Raw genomic sequence first — 23,022 nt, 5'->3', positions numbered from 1 at the left:
GCCGATTCTCCTGATCAAAACTGGGCTTTAATTCAACATGCAAGCAAACAAAGCAGATAAGAATTCAATCATCTTGAAAAACAATGACACTGCGATGGACCACCAGAGACAAGAGCAGCAGCACTGAATGAGAACAATCTTTTATTGGTGTTTTTGGAAAAATCTCAACTACATCCGAATAACCAGCACTGTGGGCCAACATGGACACCACTGATGCAGCAGGGAAGTTGTAGTTCAATTAGAGTCACTAAAATATGTTTTAACCACATCTGTGAGGATATTAGAGACTAGATCCTGTTGGGAGAGCAAACAATCACTGACTGAGGTGATAAAGGCTGAAATAAACAAACAAGGAGCATATTGAAAGTGTGCATAGTCCGTACACTGCCGGGGAACCGAAGAGGTCATCACGAAAGGTAAAGTAATGAATGTCATATTCAAGTTATCGAGCCACGCTTGTGAAGTGCATGGTCAAAGAAACCTAGGTGGCAGTAGTGTCCGTCGAGTAATGTCTGGAGGTCGGAGACAGAATGCAAATAGCTGAGCGAGGTTTTTTTTCTCCATTTGAATTGTCTTTCTTAGGAACACTGAAGATCAAAGATGTTTCAAATTGCAACAGATCATCGGAAGAAAGAAAATCATTCAATAATATAGAACAGCAACAACAAAAGGGATAATCATTATAATCACAATAATAATAATAATAATAATAGCAGTAATCGTTACTATTCATCATGGTCATTGAGGGGAATAACATCACACCATTACTAGTCATCCCTCCCCACAACATAACATAGTGTACCATGCCCCCTGTGAAGGTGTTGTGGATGCACAGAGATGATTTTGGATACAGTAAAAAGTAAAGAGTAATAACAGTAAGGAAGGAGCATTATTGAAATAGCACTAAATACCAACAAGCTTGTGTGGATCAAGATAGAACATTTTGGCTTGTATTTCTCCCAGGACTCTGAGAATGTAACTCCATTCCACTCAATGGGGGTTTCAACCCATCTCCTGGAATACATCAAATACACAAAACAGTATAGGCCTATCCAATATACAACAACCTTTCTCCCCCTATATTAATGCTGATTAAAGTGTGTTCATGAAGAACAGTAAAGTAACGAAGTGCGTTTTACAGGGCAGATTGATACTATTTCAGAGTACAATACAACACTGAGATATAACTGCTCTATGCTGCAGCAGTACAAGAGAAACTCAGGGATAAACTGTTATGGGAAGAGTTTGCACGTAACTGTAAGAGGATTGGCTATAAGTGAGAGCAGAAATAGAGAAGTAGGATATAGAAACAGAGGAAGAGAAATGTCCCGTCAATTCAAAAGAGAGGATGAAGAGGGAGAATAGAAACCTGGGGCACCACAACAGGCTTTTTAGCAGTTTATCTGAGATACAAGACACCAGAGTAGATTAAAAGCACTCAACTGGGATAGAGAAAAGTGGATGTGGTCAAAGATAAGAGTATGGACTGGAGAAAGATGTACCAATTGCATGAAGCTCAAAGTACAAAGAACTTATATTGTTGGGGAACTCAAATATTTATATATATATATATAATAAAAGGACTCACAAGACAATGTTGATAGTGCAGGACTGTTTACATGGTGTCCGCCTTGTCCCTTATGTTGCCTCCCTCTAGCATGCCCCTCCCCAGTGATAGAAATAAAACAGGAAACAAATTAAGTGCTTGAATAAAATCCACAAAAATGTTGAACTATACGATTATAAGATACTTTTTGCTCTCTATATTACAATTGTTACACACGTCCTTGCCCCTGCTGCTGCATCCTGACTAAAGTAATCAAGACGAAAAATACCCATCGATGGCTGACCACCTGTTAAACATCTCCTGACTCATCTATAATAAAAAGATATTTACCATAGCTTTCCCCCCGTCTCTATGTAGAAAATATACAAAATTATCCTCCAAATTTGCTCATCCTATAATTTTTCGTAAGTATTATAAAAATATACAATTCTCCAATAACAAAACTCTTAAAAGTCACATCTCTTCATCTGTTAAATTACTCTCTCCACCTTTCACTTTTAAGAGCTGACACCTCAACAAAACAAGACACCTGAGCTTCGATACACAAACCTTCTCCTTGTCTTCTACATTCATCATCATAATCATCTTCCTCATCATCATCATCATCATCATCATCATCATCACCACCCTTGCTTGACCCAAGTCTGTCCAATGTGCCACCCCTAAAAAGTCATAAATGTTATCCAGGTTATATTCCTCCTCTTCCTGATTTAGCTGCACGCCTTCATCACTGGTCAGAGAGGCGGTTCTCGTATTTACTAAGGATGCTGCGACAGCGGCCAAGCTCCTTTCGGATCTCTGCCACTTCCTGTCGGAGGGTGGCGTTCTCTCTCTCCAGGTAGGCGGCACGAACAGATATTTGGTTCTCCTTATGACGGCGAGCATCTCGAGAACGCTTTGCTGCTTCATTGTTTTTATACCTTCTGCTCCAGTACTTATCATCCTAAAAGAGGACAGACAAAAGAAGCACACATGGATTATTTATCTGCCAGTGTGTTCCCATAAGATTTACTTTTCTTGATCAGAGAACTAAGATAGTATTAGGTAGAAGATGTTCTATAAAATAATCAATGAATGGTGCGAGTGGTTTCTTAAGAAGTGTGCAGTACTGCTGTACTGTCTATTCTGCTATTGTGATGTGGGTGTTTGGCCATGAATGAGCGTGGGACTTGTTCCTTTCAGATGCTTCATCCTCAGTTGTGTTAATATTATGTATGTTGTGTGTATACCATGTTGTTGCTCTGGTGTTTGTTACTATCCTGCATCTTTGATTTGTAATTCTTATATTATGAAAAGTGCTAAATATTAGCCTGGACCAAGACCAAGAAAGTGCTTATTTATGCAAGAGTTCCTCAAGGTTGTCATTTCAGCTCTTATATTATTAACAATTAGTCTATAGAAAGAAAGCAGATAATCAATTAATTGTACATGGCCATTATGAAGTATGCATAATTGGTAGCATGCATAGTATATAAGGAACTGGATCTCAGATTCTCCAGTGTGAGGATTTGGTGCATTGCTCTTTTCATCATTGTTAAGAATGATGTAATGGTCTAGGGCTGCTGGTTTGACAAAAGGGGCAATCTGAAGACGTTCCCTGACACTGTGCAAGACACATTTGTACGTCTTGTTTTGGAATTACAATCAAGACTTAATACAAATGATGTCTGGCTTCAAATAAGCTAATCATAGCCTGATATGACCTCCCGCCCGAGGTCCACCGCTGCTCTGAGTTTGCAGTCAGACTTCAGACTCACCTTCATGCCGTCGGGCACCAGGATCTTGCGGGCCTTCTTGATCATGGGCTGTGGCTTGAGCTCCTCTTCACTGAAGGAGTGCCTCCTGGGGTCGTAGTTCGGCTGGCCAGACATATCCATGTCCGAAGAATCCATGTCAAACATCCCCTGCCCATCGGGTCCGCTGTCCGTGGGCTCGAGCAGAGGAGGACAGGAGGACGAGGAGGAAGAACAGGGAGACTCACAGGAGTCGTTCATACTCGTCTGACTCCCTGCAATTAAAAGGGATAACACATGTTGTTTTAAATGCTGTTCACTGAACGACACCTATACTGAAATGTATAATACTGTTAAGCTTTAATACACCAGTTTAGGACCACTGAGACAGCAGTGCAAACACATGCAGCATTTCATCACAACCACCACCAGGTGTCAGCAGAGAGCTTCCCTCTTCCTGTTATAAACAACAAACAACATTCCTGTGCCCTTAACCAAAGAGCTGAGGATGTTTTTTAACAGCTTTCAGGGACAGTGAGGTTCTCAGGGACAATGTAATATTTAGAGGATACTCTGGGAAGATACACGACAAATACATACATTATATAACACATATCAGTTGAAGCATACATACATAATGGAGCTAGAAGATGTAGTTAGAATAACTGTCAACTAAAATGGCTGGGTTTTGCATTTGCCTTTGGAACATTTTATCTCTACCTGAACTGTTTTGGTGAGGACTGAATACTAATATTGTTGTTTTTATTACAAATGTGCAAACTATCAATGATAAAACCCTAATACAAATGGTTATTAGGTATCTCAATAGTTAACATTTCATTGAGCTGACACTTTTATCCAAAGCAACTAACAATAAATGAATTCAAGATTCATGAAGATACTCAAAAGCAAGAATCCTGCAGATACATTTCCTATCTATAAACCCAACCAGATTAAGTTGTAAAAGCTGCACTTAAAGCCAAATCTTTTGTAAGTGCCACATACAGAAGATGTTTTATTTGTATTTTGTATCTCTCATTGAGTGCACTACTCTCCTGCTCAAACAGAAGTGTTACTATGGTCCTGATGTTATTAGGGGTCCTATGGTAGCTCCTGCCATTGTGAAAACCTTTAACGAACGAAACCACACACCATATAAATCCTATCAATTCAATTGTTGCATGATATAGGCTATTCATTTAAACCACAAGTGCTGGTAGACCAAAGCCAACATTTACAGCTAAACACCAAAATCTAAAAGTGGAAATGTTGTGTAACTGTATACCCCTCCCCTCAAAACCAGTTTCTTTAAGTGGGGCCAGTATAGGGCTACAACTCACCCCACCCCCTTTAAGGCCCAATGCTAACCACTCACTGACTGTGCTTCCCAATACAGCACAACTCTCCCATTGACTGTTACTATAAATCGCAGGGGTACGTGTTTACCTAAGATGGGACACGTTTAACTGTTCAAACCAATAAATCATTTAATTTCCAGAAGAGGAACAGCCACATTATCAAACACAGATAACCCGAGTAAGGATATTTACTTAACACCACACACTGCAGCCTTAGAAATGACCACAAAAGTACATCAAAAAGCTCTAAATAAAATGTGTATGCCTTAAGTTCCAAAAGATGGTCCTTAATGTAGAATTATTATGTAGAAAGGACAATATAAAACGTTTACAATCTAGTGTTAATGTCTACAACTTCACACTTACTGTACAGTCAGACTGTAGGCTGGAGAAAAACCAAACCATCCGCTCTATTTATGATATGTGTTGCCATCTGCTAGACAGGTTATAATGGAGTATAGCAGCTATCATGACTAATGGCTGTTTACTGGCCAGGTAGTATGAGAGCATGTTTTACACCAGGTGTTCCCTCATGATCTCTCCATGTTCCACAATGACAGCAAAACAAATTAAAGAGTGCTTTCACAGGCACCAGGAGGAAGTCAAGCATACCCCATAATAAATAATCAGCGGGTCTAAACAAACACTGAGCCTTTCAGTGTGGGTAGGCAACCGAGTGAATCAGAGGCCAGAAGATATGCATGTTACGTTCTCTGTCTGAATAAACCAGAAGATTTTATGGATTGTTTCTGTTTAAACCCAACAGCAGGACCTAGTTAGTGAAAACACCTGGTGCAGGGCTGCCTCTCTCGGCTTTTTGGGAAGCTCTGGAGAGCAGTATTACCATGTTGTTTTGGCACATTTTTGTCCATGTGTTACCTTGAGCAAGCACGAGACTTTTGCTCTTAAAGAAACCGTCAAATATATGACTCGACACATTGCACTAGTTGTAAATCAGCATTCCTTTAGCTGAAGTCCTGAGGCTGTTGATAAGTCAGACAGTAGTCCTGCTCCTCCTAAGGTGACCAATATAAAAATAGGTTGTTGGGTGTAGCTTTGTTTAATATTTATAAAGCAGCTGTTAGTTTGTCACCTTTATGATGCTGCAGATTAGAAGTTCCTCATATTTCAAGCTTTGGGAGAGCTAATTTCGGTTAGGGGAATTCTTTTTCATTTTCCTGCAATCTTTCTATTATTTTCTTGATTATTAATTCGTTTTCTGTCAGTTTATATGTTGTTTATAAATATCAGAAAATTGTGAAAAATATCAATCATTGTTTTTCAAATCCCGAGATGACGTTTTTAAATTGCTTCCATTGTCCACAACTCAAATAGATTCAGTGTGATATGATTATGGAGAAACCTGAAAAGATTCACATTTGAGCTTGAATCAGAGAATTTTTACCAATATATCAATTATTTAAAACAAGGTGATGATTTTAATAATTTTAAACAAAGCAATTGACACGATCACACTTGCAGGATCTCTAATTCTTGTAATATTTTATCTAGAGGGTTTGTAATCCAATGGGGCTTTATTATCCTGCAAAATACATGCCCTATCAGAGTCTATAAAGATGCACTTTGTCCCTTTATTGCCCTGAGCCAACATCCCATACAGTATAAAACCCTCCTCTGGATCTCAGTGCACTAAATGTCATTCATGTGGAATCAAACGTCCCTGTGTTAAATCCAGCAGGGAACTCTTCCTGTTGCTCTGCATGTCCCGCCCCCTATAGGCCCCTCCCACATTTCTGATGGCCCTGCCCCTCGTTCTTTCACTCCAGTACCCTCAGCCTCGGCACGTGTACTGACGCGTACACATGGCTTTGGCGTGTGAAGTGGGGAGAGATTTAAAGACACGCAACCGCAAAACACTCTGCACACTGCACACTTCTCTCTCCCTCTCTCCCTCTCCCCCAGAACTGTTTTGACCCTGCTGCACATTTATGATGGGCTGGGACTGAATGCTGATTGTGTTGTAGATCACATGCCAGACTAAACATTCTTGTCAATGCAATGAGTTTGACTCATCAAAAAGCTCAAGATGTCATTCCTTTACAAATCATTTCCCTTTCTTTATCTTTCTTCCCTCCACATCTCCCTGCTTCCTCGCCCAACTTTTAACCCTGGACCTGCCCACTGCTCCAATACACTCAGATTTTGCTAAGCAGCCATTTGTAAGCCCTGCGTTTTCCCTCTCAAGTTGACTTTGCGTGTTGAGCCATGTGACTGTAGCTGCTGCCTTCAGTTTGACCCCACAGGACAGAAAAATGCTTGGTCACCATGTAATTTGTTGGAAACGGTAAGGAGAGTTAAAGTGCTGAATCACTAGCCTGTGGGAACTTTAGCACGTCATATAACCTTGATTACATATCAAGCATTATTCATTTTAGGGTTTACTTGTCTCATATCATCTATAGAGAACAATTTGTCTCTTTCAGCATGTCAACTCTGCAACGTCTGCATAACCCTCTCCTGCGTTATTGCTTGTTTTCAGCTGATATGGACAAACCTTGGAGAATGAACTGTCCTTTATCATTTTTGTATTATCTGGAACAAAATGCTCCATGTAAGTGAACTCACCATGCAAACAGTCATTTCCTCCACCAAGGTTTTGTGGCTGAACCACCTCCAGACCAATGAGCGATGGGGAAGAAGAGGAAGACGGCGATGAAGATGAAGAGCCAGGTGGGGATGAGGGCGGTAGGCACTGGGAGCTCTGATTGGGCACAGCTGACTGGGAGCTCTGCGAGGGGATCTGGGCTGAGCTGGAGCTGTTGTTGTTATGCATGCTGCCCATTCCATTTTCGGTCAGAAACTCCTCCAAGTCCATGTACTGAAGCTGGAAGAGGCCCCCATCTGCAGACAGGGCACGATCCCACAAGAGGGGCCCCAAGAATTGGTTAAAACTTCCCCCTCCATTTCCACCACCACCTCCTCCACAGCCATTACTGCTAGTATTGTTGGCTATTCCACTCCTCATGGGGCACACTCCCATTAAGTCCTCATCATCGTCCTGCCTCTCTTTGTCTAACAGAGATAACAGAGCAGACACTTTATGAGTACAGCATAAAGATGATGAAGAATAACTTTAAATAACTCTGCACAACTAAATAGGGTTGGCAGGTGTATCCATGAGATGCACTTTTGCAAAATCTCCCACACAAATACACACTCACAGATGGACCAGATGGTAGCTGAATTGCAGCATTAAGCAAAAGCCCAAACCAATTTGTTGTCATAACGTACACAGAAGCTCCTAAACAAATCTAACAATAGTTGAAGCAGGCACGTTTTGAAACGGCACAGTATTACAGCTGAACGGAAACGTGTTTTCGCTCATGGTAATCTGGTTCCTAATTTGAAGTCGCAGCTGGGATTATAATCCAGGTGAATACACAGCAGAGTCATGGGAGAGCCAATGTGTGTGTGTGTGTGGTGGGGGCAACAGACATAAGATATATGCTGTTTAAAAAAAAGTCACATATTTGGTTTATAATAGCAGCATCAGTGGGTGGAACAGAGATTTGTACGTTAAATATTCCTTGCACATTGTAGTAATGCATCAAATGAGAGTTTCTCACCTTTTACATCACATGGGGGTTTGGAACGTTGGTCTCCCTTTATGGGGTGCTGCAGGAGGGATTTCAGACCCGCCATAGAGGTGAGATGCCCCCCTGTGAGAGAGCCTGCAGGCTGGGTACAACTTCCAAACTGTGCGCTTGCACCAGCTGGGACGTCGGGGTTCGGAAGCTGGGAGAGCTGCCTGGACATCCTGGGCCAGATGGGGTCGTAGAAAATACAGGGGGCACTCAAAGGGGCGTGGCCAACTGACCAGAGAGTCTACCAATAGGACAGGAATGCTGTATGGGTGTGTGTGTGTGTGCATGAGGGAGGTGTGGGGTGGAGGGGGGCAGAAAGAAAGACAGAGTTTAAAGAAGTGTCCATGCAGAATAAAGCAACCATTGTAATGCAATGGAACAAGTATTAGCACACAATTATTGATGCAGATTATTGATACTTTGCAAGTCTTGTTACCTTTTACTTGATGTTGTGCAGAGTTCCTTATTGTCTTGCAGAAATGTTTTCATCGAAATATTCCATTGCGGTTAAATGTTCTCCAGTCGATCAAGCTGTTACTCTAAAATGAGCGGCGTATACGGAGCGACAGTCAGACCATCTAATTTAGAATACTGTCCATATAGAAAATACAAAGACGTCAAAATGACTGTGAAACCCGCTCACTGCACAAACGGGAAAATGTTACAATTAAAACTTGTAGAATTATATCCCGAATGAACCGTCCGACAATCCAAAAGAAGATCGCTAAATAGTTGCAATAAAGCAGACCTCCGTCAAAACAAAACAACCGAGTGGAAACAGTGTGAGCAACAACAAAAAAACACACAGCGACGAGAGCGGTGACTGTTGGTCAGATGACAAGTTGTATATTGGTGTTCCTCTCCGCGGCTGTCGCGCTCTGCTGTCCGTCGGGGGGAGGAGGGGGACGTTTCCTCTCTCTCTCTCTCTCTCTCTCTCTCTCCGTCTGCACTTTTTTTGTGGATCCGGTGGATCTTCGCACGGGCTTAGGTCTGTGTTTGGGCCGCGCGACGTCCACCACCAACACCACCGATAGTCCTCGCGCTCTCTCAGCTGGAGCGGACACGGGCAGTTCGCGTGACGTCGCAAGTCGAGGGGGGGTGAGGGGGGGGGGGGGGCGAGGCTTTAACACATCTCTGAATTATTTCTTATTATTTATGAGACACACCTACCCTCGTGCCACTCCTCGAGGACAGCAGGCTGTTTGTTGTGTCTGACGGAAACATACAAATTCACCAGGGTGTTTCTGCTGCAGCCATCACGTTTTTAATGATTGCTGATGAGTTGAACCACCAGACTCAGGGACAGTTTTAGCACAAACAACAAGACTGTTAAGACCCTAGGGGCTGTGAAGTACAGACGTGGAAGAAGTATTAAGATCGTGTACCTGAGTAAAAGTAAAATTACCTGAGTTTAGAAATAGCCTACTAGTAAAAGTCCTGCAATCAAAAAGGTTACTCAACTAAAGGTACACGAGTATTAGTATCAAAATAAATGTAAAGTACCAAAAGTAAATGTACTCATTATGCAGATTAGCCCATTTGATTACAATATTATATATTTTGAGTGCAAGTAAAGGTGAAGCAATTTTTAAATCATGTGTATTTATTTCAGGTGTAACTAAAGTCTTATTAAATGTTGATTATGTCCTATCATTAATCCCAATCTGCAAAGTAACTAAAGGTATAAAATAAATATAGTGGAGTTAAAGTACACTATTAACCTCTGAATTGTAGTGGGTTAGGAGTAGCCTACAAAGTAGCACAACATTGAAATACTCAAGTAAAGTACTAGTATCTCAAAATTGTTCCTAAGTACAGTACTTGAGTAAATGTACTTAGTGACTTTACACCACTGGGGAAGTTTCACCATCCAAATCGGCCTGCTGCATGTCCAAAATAAACTGTACATCTGTACAGCCAAATATGTATATATGTTTACAGTATACAGTAGGTCTATTTATGTTTACTCCATAGCATTTAATTTCACATTTTTGTATTGCATCCTATTTTATATGTACATATTTGTTTCTGTTTTCTGCAAAATACTTAAAATGTTGCACTATTTTAGGTTTACTTTCATGTTCCATTGTTGAAAGAGCTTGAGACTCAAGAATGTCATGACCAAGACTACACTGTAGCTATTGTACTGTATATATCACAAATAAATCCTTTGAATGACACCAAGTCAAATGTCTTTACACCTGTAGACATTGACATCCCAAATGAAAGTCATTTATTTATTCTCAGGATTACTGCCTCAAACCGTTGCTAATATTTATTAAAGCACAGTTTTGTCTTGCTGTGATAATCAGGTAGTGCAGCATGGCTTTTCCAGTCTCCTTTTCTAATCCACAGAAAACGTGACTGCCGTTCTTTCAGGCGAGCAGCGCTCCTGCACGTTGCCTCGCGGCGTACAATAGCTGTTCCAGCTCACGTGTACGAGCCACGCGGAGAGGATGCCTTGTCCGCTCGCGGCTCTGGCTACAATTGGCTTTGCAGACTCGCGGCTCCTCCCACGATGCGCGCCCATTGGACAGAAATAGGTCGAAGAAACCCGCCCGCTCGGATTCCCCTCAGCGTCTGCCACAGCCGCGTGAGACCAGTTCGAAACACAAAAAGCGCGAGGGGTGTCTACTGTAGCCTACTGTTGCAGAGCACATGCAAAAACATCGCGCGCCACAGGAGTTCACTTCTTTGTTTTGTTTCCAGAGCTGGACATGTAAATAACTGACAGTCAAGTAATCTTGCAGCTTAATACGCAAATAGTCCTTATGAATACTGTGCACTAAATGTGATTATTAGTTGTACATTAATGTCCTTGGCCCCTTTAGTCCACCCTGTCCTGTGATCCTGTGTTTTTCTTTACAGTAAAACTATCCAACTAAACGCTTTGTCCGTCAGTGGGCCCCTTGGATCATAACCACATGGGACCCGACCTAAAGCGGTGGGGATTAATCATATTTTATGTTACAAAGCTAAACACATTGATTTTATGTTGAATCAGAATTCAAACACACGTTTAACTAAGTCATTTTGACATATAATATATAGCAATGATTACTTCAAGATCCAACTGTAATCTAAATCACAACATTGGGGTTGGTGTCACTCAGTAAAGTATAATAGATTTGAACGTTTCAGATATTTTCAAATAATGACAATTGATTTGGAATCACAGAAAGGGGAAGAATAACAATGTAATGCTGTGAACTTATAGTTTATATAAATACAAAAATGCATGCATTTAATTTCACCCTCAAATCACATTAATTTCTTAACATTAAAGTGAGATTACCAAGTGATACTCAAGCATTGTATTTGCTTTTAGGTATTAATCGGGCAGATAATTCACTGAGTCATACAACACTATCCAGTCCACCCCCTATCAGTGCAAAATCCATGTGACTGCCACACATCCACACCAGGCCAAGAGGACAGTATAAATGAGTTGCTTACTGCCATCTGGTGGAGTGAGGTGTTGTACACAGTCCTTTATTTTAATATAGTGATAATGTACTGAGCATTTTAATTATTGAAAGCAAGACATTACCCCAGAATAATCTGGCAGTAACATTAGGCCTTAATTCAACCTGCCTCCCCTCTGGTAAGCAAGCACTACACAACACTTTACTCCAGAACAGTAAAGTCAGAGACTCTGATGAACAGTTACATCTGTCATACACTTGTATAACCCTGTGTACCAAAACATTGATCCTATTATAGATTATGTCTTTTAATCCATTGGTTTGTTTATATGTCAATATTGTCTGCCACCGTCAATACAAATCCTTTACGTTCTATTCAGCATATATAGACATATGATCATCCATGTCAAACCATTTTTTATAGTTTTCAACTCTCAGAACACTGACAGATGTTTTTGTTTTGTTTTAATTACGTTCATTCGTGTTTTTTTTACTAGTTTGTTTTTTTAATATCTTTGCACATCCCTCTTTTTTGTTGTCCTTGATCCTAGCTGTCACATATTTCAGTGCAAACTGAGAACAATGCAAATTCTGTGTATGTTTACACATACTTGGCCAATGAAGGTGATTATGATACATCCTAAAAAAAATAACCATTTAATCCACAAAATGATATGAAATTCACATAGGACATCAAGCTAAAAATTATTATATGCATTACTGACTTTGGTGAAGGTTAAAACTTACTCATGACTAGCTGTTTGTACCATCTTCTGGATATTGCAGTTGTCAACTTTGAATGAGAAATAAAAGGAAAACAAATGATTACACTTAAGGTTTATTCATTGCTGAAATATAATCAACTACTGACTTATCAGTAAATAATGTGATAGAAATCTACTAAAACTATATTTTTTCTTAAGAAGAAAAAGAAAAACAAGGCTTGACAGGGGTATGAACATTTCATGTGAATAAAGTGACATGATTTACTTAAAATGTACATTTTTAGCCGAAAAAAACAAACAGTAATAATATGATTGAAACTCAGCAAAAAGTAAAAAGGGGTTAAGTATAAGGTTTGCATGAAGACTGATTGGGTTACACACATAAATACATGGAATATTACATTTGTTTCTAATATAATAGGTCCTTGTCTTTTACACACCGTGAAGTACAGTAGAAATAATCACTGCTAAAAAGAGCATACAAATAACATGAGATAAACATGTGTTACAGTCCACTTGTTTTACCTGTTTTCAATCTCTTAGTATAAAAGCTAGGAATATCTCAAATAAATGAAGTAAAGTGTACATACTAAGCAAGGCTTTTTGAAAGATTCTTCATTTTGGCAGGAGAGGGATCCTTGAAATGCTAATTACCAGCAACTTTGACAATTTAACTATATGTGATTCAATCACTGGGGAATATAGAGTAACCTTCAAATCAAGTTTTACACTACAAACTCCTGGGATATACTGAATAAACCATCACATACTGTAGGAGTGATTTCACAACCTCAGCTAAAAACTTGACCAGAGAACAAACATGCACTGACAAACTATCAACAAAAAGGTCTTTGTCCTCATGTCCCTAGTCCTAATAAATGCACTTTACATTTAAAAAAAATCTTCTAAGTGAACAACAACAAAACAAAGTACACAGTAGAGACGTTTATCATACAGCAAGAGGTGAAGCAGGGAGTCTGGTTATGGGAAAGAGATACATTAGCAGGTCATTTCACCTAAACTTGTCTAGTTACTGCAGTGTCAGCCAAGCACAGTGTCAATGCACTTAAGGGGTTAATGAATCTATGGAAACAGTCACATCTTTGAAAACCTCTTCCAATATAACCTGGAAGAATTTCTGGTGATATTTTATAGGATGCTCTACAGTAGTTGTTAACACACGCATTCTAATATTAAGCAGAATAGATGTCAACAGAGACATGAGGATAACTCTTAAAAAGGCAGCTTTTGCCTTTTCAAGTCCCTTTTTTTCCCCTTCCCATTTAAGAACTGAAATCTCTCTCTGGTTTGCCTCTTTTCAGATACCAGGATGCTCAGTATCTGTATGGTCCCTGTATGAATGGCATCTCCTCCTGACCCTCTCGGGTCTCCTTCTCTCCTGCTCTTTTTGATAACTTCAGCCTACTGGCGTCTCCTCGTTGCAGTCCTTTTGCCCTGCGGCGGCAGGACACCTTGTGCCTGTAGAGCAGTGTAGCATTCCAGAAGCGAGTGGAGCAGCGTCGGCAAGAAAAAGTCCCTTTGGCACGATGGACGGCCCGATGAATGAAGGCTGCCAAAGAACTGGGAGACTGCTTCCCACATACACGGCACCTTAGTCGCTCTTGAGTGGAAGAGGCTCTTTGTGGGTGTTTAACTGCCATGTGGACTAGCAGTCCCGCTTTACGGGAAAACACAGAATTGGGGCATATAGGACAGCCAAAACGTTTAACTGGGACTTTGAGAGACGAGAGGATCTGCACCTTCATTCCCCCGGTGTTGACAAGCTTATAGCCACTACCACCTGATCCCTCGCCTCGTCTAATCGTCAAGCGAAGAGAGCCTTGTTTTTTATTCGACTGCCCTCTTATTGAACAACTTATCTTTCTCTTCTTTTTGCTTTCATCGAATCTGACTAAATCTTGGGATTCCAATTTATTTTCCCTCCAATCTCTCCGGTCAGACCTTTTTCTTTTCTTCTTTTGTCGTCTCATTTCATAATTTGACAACTGGATGCTGCAGTCAAGGTTTTGCTGGGACTGGGAACCTGACTGAGGATGAAGATGATGGTGGGGGGAGATATGATGATGATGATGCAGATGATGATGTTCAGTGGAGGGCAGTTCGGTGAGGGGCTGGAATGGGGCTGTGGTGTGGAGCGTACGGCTACGGGATCCAGCTGGATATATGTGCTCTCCTTTTACCCTGGCTGGGGAATGCGGGTGCTGAGGGGCCATGATTGTAGAGTTTGGAGGCAGAGGCTGTGAGTAAGAGGGAGCACCAGAGGCTGAGGATTGGGCTGCAGCATCATAGAAGAGGGGAGAGTAACCAGATGGTGGTTGCTGGGGTGGCTGTTGGTGGCTATGAGTGACAACACTAAGACCCTGCCCTCCATGGCCTTCAGAGGAAGGAGCCATCTGTAGCAGGGTATTGGTAGCAGCCTCACTCTCTGATGTTGACTGATTAACATCACTCACACCTCTGTTGTCTACAGACCCACTGCTGCCTTCTTGTGAGAGAGGTGCTTCAGAGCGGGTTATCCCATGCTGTGACTGCCTATGTCGGGTGAGGCTGTTAGCGTAAGCAAATGCTTTCCCACATACTTCACAGCAGAATAACTTTTCACCCCCACCTTCATGAACCGTCTGGTGATGAGCAGTCAAATGGAAGTGGTGGCGGAAAGACTTCCAACATATAGCACAGGTGTAGAGTCGAGGCGGAGGTTGGCTCTGTGGATGCGGTGGAGGCTGTGTCTGGGGGTTGATGTCTTGAGGTTTGACGTCTTGAGGGTAGGAGTAATAGGAGGAGGTGCTTGGAGCTTGGTTCTGGCTCCTGTCTTGGGCCACGCTACATTGAGGGTTTGGGTTAAAGCTGTTGAGGTTCTCCGCAGCTGGTGTTGTGGGTACCTCTTCCAGCTCTCCCTTCTTATGGAGTTTGCTGTGCCTCCTGAGGCTCTGGGAGTAACCAAACTCTTTCCCACAGATGCTGCATTTGTAATTTTTTGCCCCAGAGTGGACTGTTTGATGCTTGCTGAGGTGAAAAGCCTCTCTAAAATACTTTCCACAAACAGTGCAGTGATGGGGCTTTTCTCCAGTATGGATGCGGTCATGCCTGCGCAGGGTCTCGCGACGTGCAAAACCCTTGCCACAAACACTGCAGAGGTGGGTGGGTGGGAGGCCACTGGGCCCCATTCTTGGGGTGTATTGCCTACGTTTGGGGGGTTGTCCAGGAGCTGCAGGATCTTTTTTAGCTCTCGGTTTGCGTGGACGTTTTGGTTTGGCGGCAAGATTCTGTTGGTTGCTGCTCATGGCATCCTGGCTCCCACCACCTCTGAAATTCTTATCCAAACCAGATGTAGATGAAGGTGAGCCAAGAGGTCCTAAACCAAGACCACCTAGAAGACCTCCTATGATGTCTCCCCTATCGTCCCCTCTATTTCCACTGTTACTAGCTGCCGTTATTGCGGAGATTGCATTATTGACAGAGCTAGTGACATCATCCTCTGAGTCATCCAGTAGAGAAGAAAGGGGCAGGTGGGGCTGTTGCTGCTGTTGGTGGTGCTGGTTGTGGCTCTGTGAGTGTGGATGCAGTGTTGGAGCCAATGGTGCCTTTCTCAGAGCTGGGCCCGCCATCCCACTTCCACAGGGGGAGGCACCAGAGTAGCATGGAGATGGATTCCCCTGAGAACGATGGTCATCATGGTAGCCTGTGTAACGATTCCGAGAGTAGTCAGTGGGGTATTTAGCATCTGTTCTGTCCCTGTCATTTGAATTCCCTCCCCTTGCAGACTGAAAAAGACCATCACATCCTAAACCTGATTTTGGTTCTCCTTCCCCCACAATGATTACACCATCGTCTTCCTCAGTTTTCCCATAAATAACACCTCTATTGCTGTGATAAGTTCCCACTCCTCCATTACCCCCTCCCCCGACTCTGTCCTCACCCTCAGTTTCTGTCTTGCTCCCCCTTTGTTTGGGTCCCCTACCTGGCTTGCCGCAGGTGCCTGAGGCAGCATGGTTCAGTAGAGAGGTGCTCTCACGGAAGGCACGACCACAGGCGGGACATCGGAAAGGCTTTTCCTCATGTATCTTCTCATGGCGTGTCAATGATTCTCTACGATTAAAAGCCCGAGAGCAGGTGGAGCAGCCATATGGGCGCGTTGAAGAGTGTAAAACTCCATGTTGCAGGAGGTGCCCTTTTTTCTTAAAGCCTTTGCCACAGTCAGGACAGTTAAATATTTTGTCTGGGCTAGGACAAGAAATTGTTGGGGTTTGCGGGGTTTGCGGGATTTGCGGGATTTGCGGGGTTTGCGGGGTTTGCGGGGTTTCTTGGGTAGAATGGGGAAGGCTTGGGTCAGCCTGTGGTTTAATATGAATGGGGTTTGGGCCAGTAGAGGAAGCATTGCTAGTACCTGCTGTAGTTGGCTCATGCATGCGCAAATGCCTGCGAAGGCTTGAAAGGTGAGGAAAGCTTTTGCAACACTCTCCACAGCTATAAACAGGCTCTACATCAGACTCTGAGTTGTTGGGTTGCATTGAGCTCAGATCAGATTTAGAAAGGTGAGAATTATTAGTAACCAGTACTGAGGCAGCAGTGGAAGAGGGAGCAGAGGAGGAGGAGGAAGAAACTACTGATGAGGATGAAGATGATGAGGCTAGAAGGGATGATGGGTCTCCACCCATACTTGACATACCAACCCCACTACCAATTAAAGCCGGGGGCTGACCATGACTGCTAGTGGTGAGATTACCACTGTGGCTGACATGGCCATGACCACTGCTGCTATTACTAGCACTATCAGATTTTCTCTGCGGCAAATAGCCGGCCATAGCTTTCTTTCTCCTACTGCTACTGCCACCACTACTACTACTACTTCCACCTCCACTGCTTTCACCTTTACCGTCATCTTTAGATAAGGATAAATGAAGGGGCAAGGGGAGAGGCAAACCTGCTTCCTGCTGCATCAGAGAGGCTAACTGATTTGATGAGAGAACAGGGATGCCCTGGAAGTCAAAGCCACTCAGTGATGAAGAATGAGAGCCTGGGTGGAGTGGGTGGTGAGGATGGGAATGAGAGTGAGGATGAGAAAGAGTGTGAGGTGGAAGCTGTTGCTGCTGAGGGGGCTGATGTGGAGCCTGCTGTGGCTGGGAAGTGGAGTGGCCATGTGAGTGAGAAGAATGCAAAGCAGGAGGCGGAGCAAGACTAGGGTCCCCGCCTGTATGACTCAAACTAAGCCCCAAGTGGTTATGCGTTCCCTGTTGAACAAGAAATTGCTCTAAACTAGCATTAGAAGGCACCCCAGAAAGGAAATACTGATTAGCAGCTAACATGCAACTAAACTGTTGGTGAAGGCTTCGTGCATCAGACTGGGCCCCAACCAACTGGTGTCCCAAAGAGCTGACTGTACTGCTGCTAGAAGGGTTATTAGAGGTGGCCACAGATGTTGAAGGGGAAGGAGAGGAAGAGGAAGGACCAGATGATGCTTGGGGGACAGAGAGGCCGGGATGCAAAGGAGGAGGGGGTGGAGGTGCTGATGTTATTAATCCTCCTAAACCCCCAGCACTCCCACTACTGCTACTTGCCCCAGCAAAGTGCTCGAAACGGCCTACACCTGGATGTAACTGCTCCTGTGCTAGTGCTGCCTCAGACGGGTGGAAAGAGCGCAGGAACTGTGGGTAGCCTGACGAATGGCTTGAGCTGCTGCTGCTCATCTTGCTTGACTTTGAACGAGAGCTCTGAGATGAGGAAGGCTGTTGTTGTAAAGGTGGGGGAGGAGGGGCACTCATCTTGGCAAAAATGGAGGCAGAATCAGAAAAGGCGTTACCTCTTGACCCCTGCAGGGGTCCCAAGCCAAGTCCAGACAGAAGAGCTCCAGAAGATTCAGCCTGTTGTTGCTGCTGCTGCTGGAGTTGATGCTGGTGAAGTTGCACTTGCTGTTGATGCTGCAGTTGTCGATCTAAACCAAGGCCTTTAAACTGGTGGGCCTGGTGCCCACTTAACATCTCTATAATGTCCAGATTGTACTTTCCAAATTGGAACATTTCCCACTCACTGGCACATGGGGGTGCAGGCGCCAAACCTCCAGCGCTAGGAGCGAAAAAACAATGATCCCACCAGTGACTGGTGAAAGATAAACTTTAGCGTGAGGTTATTCTACTTTATTTCCCAGAACTACTTGAATGTCTTAAATACCAAGTTCGTCCCTCCAGATAGTTAACTTCTGGTGCTCCCTGTTGATAATCCAATGCCCACACTCTTTTTCCAAAATGAGTGGGGTGGCCGGGAAGATGAGTTTATGATTAAAAGGGTAAAAGTGTCTTTAAGACAAGTAGATGAGTTCCATCTAATTAAAAAAAATGCTAAAAATGTGATTTTTATTGAGAAGCAGAAGAAATGACTTCTTGTTTCCTTTGAGAGTAACTGCGTTGACATTATCCTTCATCTAAGCAAGGCTCCTCATCCTTGTTCAGCCAAGATGTTCCTACAGCTGGAAGAAATTCACAAAGGGATGAAAGTCATAGAGGGGAACAGGACTGTACTTATATCTATAACAAGGTGCACCATCCAATAAGGTAAATCTAAATAGAAAGAAACCTAAGTCTACACGTCAACATTACAAAACATTAAAATGTATCATTAGGTGACATTATTACTTGTATTCATCCAGTAGAGTCCACAAGGTTTCATTTGACCTTCATACACACTATACATGATACCACAACATTATTTTATGCTACATAAAGTTTCAAAGGTTCATAGCTGCCCTGCTACCTTTTCTGTTTTTGAAGGGTGCAGACAGCAAAACTCAACAATTTAGTGTATCTCTCTACAGATGTTTCTACTTTTCCAGACTATTCAATATGTTAAGAAATATATGAATTTAAAGTTACCTTTATTATTCTTACTGTCTATGCATATAGTTGTTTATAATAGTAGGCCTGCGCCATATAGGTTAGTGGAAAAAAGCTACTTTAGAGGTATCCCCCAATTATACTCAGACTTACATATCCCTTTAATGCTTATATGTTGAAGCACTTCTGTCATGTACAGTATCTCACACTGTAATCTGAACAGTAAATGTGGCTATCGGCATGTACCAAGTGTTTATTGAGTAAAGAGAGGTGTAGCAATGTTTCATGAAAAAACACATTGCATAGCAGATGCCGTTCTTTTGTAAAATGAAGGCGCTTGTACATAACTTATTATTTATGTTTTACACACTACTTACATTGGAGGCGTCCATGATACATTTTACCATCTGTGCTGTAACAATTCTGCAAATCTTTAGTTGCAATTATTACCACAAGGACGTTTTTTCTGGTCCACATTTTGTAATAACAGACAATTAAATGTAAACCCCATACTAACCTAATGTAAATGATTGCATTTTTTAATTTTTATTTTACTTATTATTAAACTGTGACAAAGGCCAACAAAGATTTAGCTCACTCTCAGTATTTTCTAATTATAGTATTTTCTTACTAAATGAATAGCGCTCAATAGCTGGTCATTACAAAGCATCTGTTCTGTGTAATACCTTATTTCTAATGCAAATTATCCAAATTATATTTCATTCTGTATAATGATTCATTTGTATGTACATGTCTAGGCCACTTAATTATACTAAACATATTGTTTCATTGAATTTCTTATCTCTATGTGCCATGACATCAACATTAAATTATAAATATAATTTAACCAAACATATTTAAGATGTTTACATTTCAATTGAATTAATCCACTTTAGATACACGTCTTATTAGACAACAAAACTGAAAAGAAAATCTAACTGTGGCATTATGCATTTGTCTTTACCTGCATAACAGTAAGTTTGGGTTTGTATTAAAAAAACCATTACTACTCTACTTGTGAACAGGCTGAAAGTAGTCTGGCTACATTTAAACCACTCACTGAATCGTGTTGCTCACCTCGTTATATCTTACCGTTTCCTCTAATCGATGCGATGAACCTGGTGGGGAGTGAGCTCCCCTGGTAGATGAGGGAGATAATCTATCGCATGTTTGGCTGCCTCTCATTTTAATGTAAATCACCAATCCTGTGAAGAAAGGCAGAAATGCTTCAAATGAACATCACTGTAACACACCGCTGCACTATGTAAACATTTGCTGAGTCTTACAGGCGCAAGACATAACGGATGCACTTTGAGGAGGCATCCTGTAATAGTATTGGCTAACATTTCGAAGAAAAAAATAAGGAAAACATTGGACGCGCTTGCATGCAAAACTTCACGGTTCTCCAGCAACATATTGTACAATGGCTCGGCGTGTTTAGCCATTTGCAGCCACACGCAATCTAGAAAACCACCCAGCCGCTGAAGCTAACGTTAGCCATCTTTCCACATCGCACCATTAAAAGCATGCAGACTACCGTTGTCATTTCGATGCTAACGTTAGCTTATACATATGCGTAACCTATATTCGGCAAATGTTTACCTACGCATCCAGAGCACAGTTGCAGATGGTTGAGGCCTGTCACGCCTTCTTCTAACCGACTAGCTATCACCTGCTACCATTTCTGCGTGCTGTTTTCCAGGCTTTAGCGAGAGCCATTTTCACTGATGCTGAGCTGAGTCAACACTTACACGGTTCCCAGAAGAAACCAACGCCATAGGATACCGCAGCCGCCGTCTATTCACTTCATTATCACCGGTCTGCGTCGACAGGGAGCTTCAGATTAAAAAATTCGACGGCCGAGACAATTTTGGATGGTCGGTGGTAATATTTTTGGGTAAAAGTGAGTGACGTGTGCTCCCTTAACATCGGTCCTTTCCGGCCCTTGTAATATTTCCGGGTAGCACCAGCGGGGCTCACGGGCGGCTGCACCGTCGGTTACAAAAAAAAGGGACTCCTCTTCCACAAATGCTACAAATACATCAGTGTCCATTTCCACTGCTACAACACTATTTCCAAATGTGTCCACAAGTCCCATCTGGAGGTTTAGGACTTTCCCCCCTGTTTGCATAACGGCTGTTGTTTATATAGGCCTATTATAGACGAGAATATTACACTTGGCTATAATTAATAACTACATAGCATTAGGTGAAAAGAAAGTAGCATTTGGTTTAACACATAATTATGTTTCCTTGGTTTAGTTATTTATTACCCATATAATAAGGGTTAAACGGAGGCAAAAGCCTTTTGGCTACTTTGAATTGTACAATATTTAGTACAACATTTAGAGGTGCAATGTAACCATTCATGCCCATGGGCTATACTAAAGCACTACATAAGGACTCTTTTGATCTTCTGCACGGAGTACTTTAGCCTCAATACTTAACATTTTCTGAATACTTTTGCTCATTGCAGGACTTTTGGTATTATTACTTTTACTTAAGTAAAGGATCTGAATACTTCCTCGACTATTGTCTTAATTAGTACATTAAACTTATAAACACAGCACTTTTTTCAGGAAATAAATAATGAAAACAACCTACACAGTCTGGCCTACAATTGTAAAAGTATAAATCATTACATCATGATAAACAAAAATTAAAAGATAAATCATAAAAACAACAACAAATACTAATAAACACATATGTTGGTTTTGAACACATTTATGTTATGACTTTGGTCCTCTTAAATAAATAATTATAGGAGTCTTGATCGTGTGATTGTATACATTTATACATTTGTGTCATTCATTTTTTACCATCGTCTTATATATTCCTTATTTAAAATGTTTTATTATTTAAGGTTGTTCCATACCCTAAGTGACATTTTGTAATTTCCCTAAATGTAAATATCTACAAAACTCTTTGGAGCATAAACCAAATGTATTTCATAGGGTTTTAAATTATTTAAAAATGTTCTTCTCAAACATTAGGTCTATTGTAACAAGTATTTTCTCCATCCACTGCCTAACTTGGCAGAAAATCCCCATTCTTTGCCATCTTCATTGCTCTTGATTTTGTTAGAGTTGCTTCCATCCTTTTTCTCACCACTGAATAATTTCAGCGGTCCTCGCTGATATTTATGGTTGTCATCAAGCCGAATACTAATGGTGTGCACAGAGCATGTGGATCTTTTTACTCAGGACAATGTACGGCCCTAAAGCCTTGACTAACACATACATTTGCATTTGGAATATGAATTTGTTTTTAATAGAAAATCTTAAGTCTTCCTCAGAACCAGTCATTTACATAAACTGAGCTTATTTCGTGAACAGTGACCTAGAAAATATGTATTATTATGAAAGATACCAGGTGATGGACAGTGGGGTTTATCTTTTGAGTTATGACATTTTGAGTGAGGGCTTCATTTTGTCTCAGAGCAGAGAGGTGCACTGAACCTCCTGGTGGTGAAATGTGCAAATTACAATAGCTGTAATGCATCAGTGGCAGCCAGTGCCTAAATCAAACACAATATATTTTGTGCCCTTTGTTTACCTCCTGTACACATTATTTCTGTATCAGAGCAATGCCATTGTCTGCTCCTTTATTTAAGCCTTCATGAATTTCAGTGCAATAAAAGTATTCACAGGAGGTTTTAAATATGAGCTCCACAGCCCTCCCCTCACTCTGCGGATCCAGCAGGTACAGTATGATATAACTCTGCCATCAGATGGTCTCGAGTTGAGAAATATATGAAGACAT

General features: G+C 41.7%; 1 protein-coding gene across 6 annotated transcripts; it reads right to left on the bottom strand.

The window, feature by feature from the left end:
• Nucleotides 1-124: 124 nt before the first annotated feature.
• Nucleotides 125-21,332, bottom strand: LOC117460506 (thyrotroph embryonic factor). 6 transcript variants are annotated; one of them, XM_034101959.2, is made up of 6 exons: nucleotides 18,235-18,322; nucleotides 12,436-12,481; nucleotides 8,246-8,524; nucleotides 7,245-7,520; nucleotides 3,325-3,575; nucleotides 125-2,510 (listed from the first exon to the last, which is right to left on the bottom strand). In XM_034101959.2, the coding sequence occupies exons 3-6, from the start codon at nucleotides 8,433-8,435 to the stop codon at nucleotides 2,295-2,297; spliced, it is 933 nt and encodes a 310-aa protein (XP_033957850.1). In that variant the 5' UTR covers nucleotides 8,436-8,524; nucleotides 12,436-12,481; nucleotides 18,235-18,322; the 3' UTR covers nucleotides 125-2,294. The 6 variants fall into 6 exon arrangements, with proteins under 6 accessions (XP_033957850.1, XP_033957849.1, XP_033957848.2 ...); XM_034101958.2 differs by lacking the exons at nucleotides 12,436-12,481; nucleotides 18,235-18,322 and adding an exon at nucleotides 8,700-9,329; XM_034101957.2 differs by lacking the exons at nucleotides 125-2,510; nucleotides 3,325-3,575; nucleotides 7,245-7,520; nucleotides 8,246-8,524; nucleotides 12,436-12,481 and adding exons at nucleotides 12,514-16,116; nucleotides 20,354-20,466; nucleotides 21,013-21,322 and having other exon boundaries at nucleotides 18,235-18,897.
• Between the last annotated feature and the right edge of the window lie 1,690 nt (nucleotides 21,333-23,022).

The sequence above is a fragment of the Pseudochaenichthys georgianus genome, chromosome 16 (assembly GCF_902827115.2).
Source record: "Pseudochaenichthys georgianus chromosome 16, fPseGeo1.2, whole genome shotgun sequence".
Lineage (NCBI taxonomy): Eukaryota > Metazoa > Chordata > Actinopteri > Perciformes > Channichthyidae > Pseudochaenichthys > Pseudochaenichthys georgianus.
Note: the sequence above shows the minus strand (reverse complement) of the source record. Positions and strands in the feature narration are given on the sequence as shown.

Excerpts from the sequence above, each read along its gene's own strand:
- LOC117460506 (XM_034101956.2), bottom strand. The coding sequence starts at position 18,451 with ATGTTCCAATTTGGAAAGTACAATCTGGACATTATAGAGATGTTAAGT.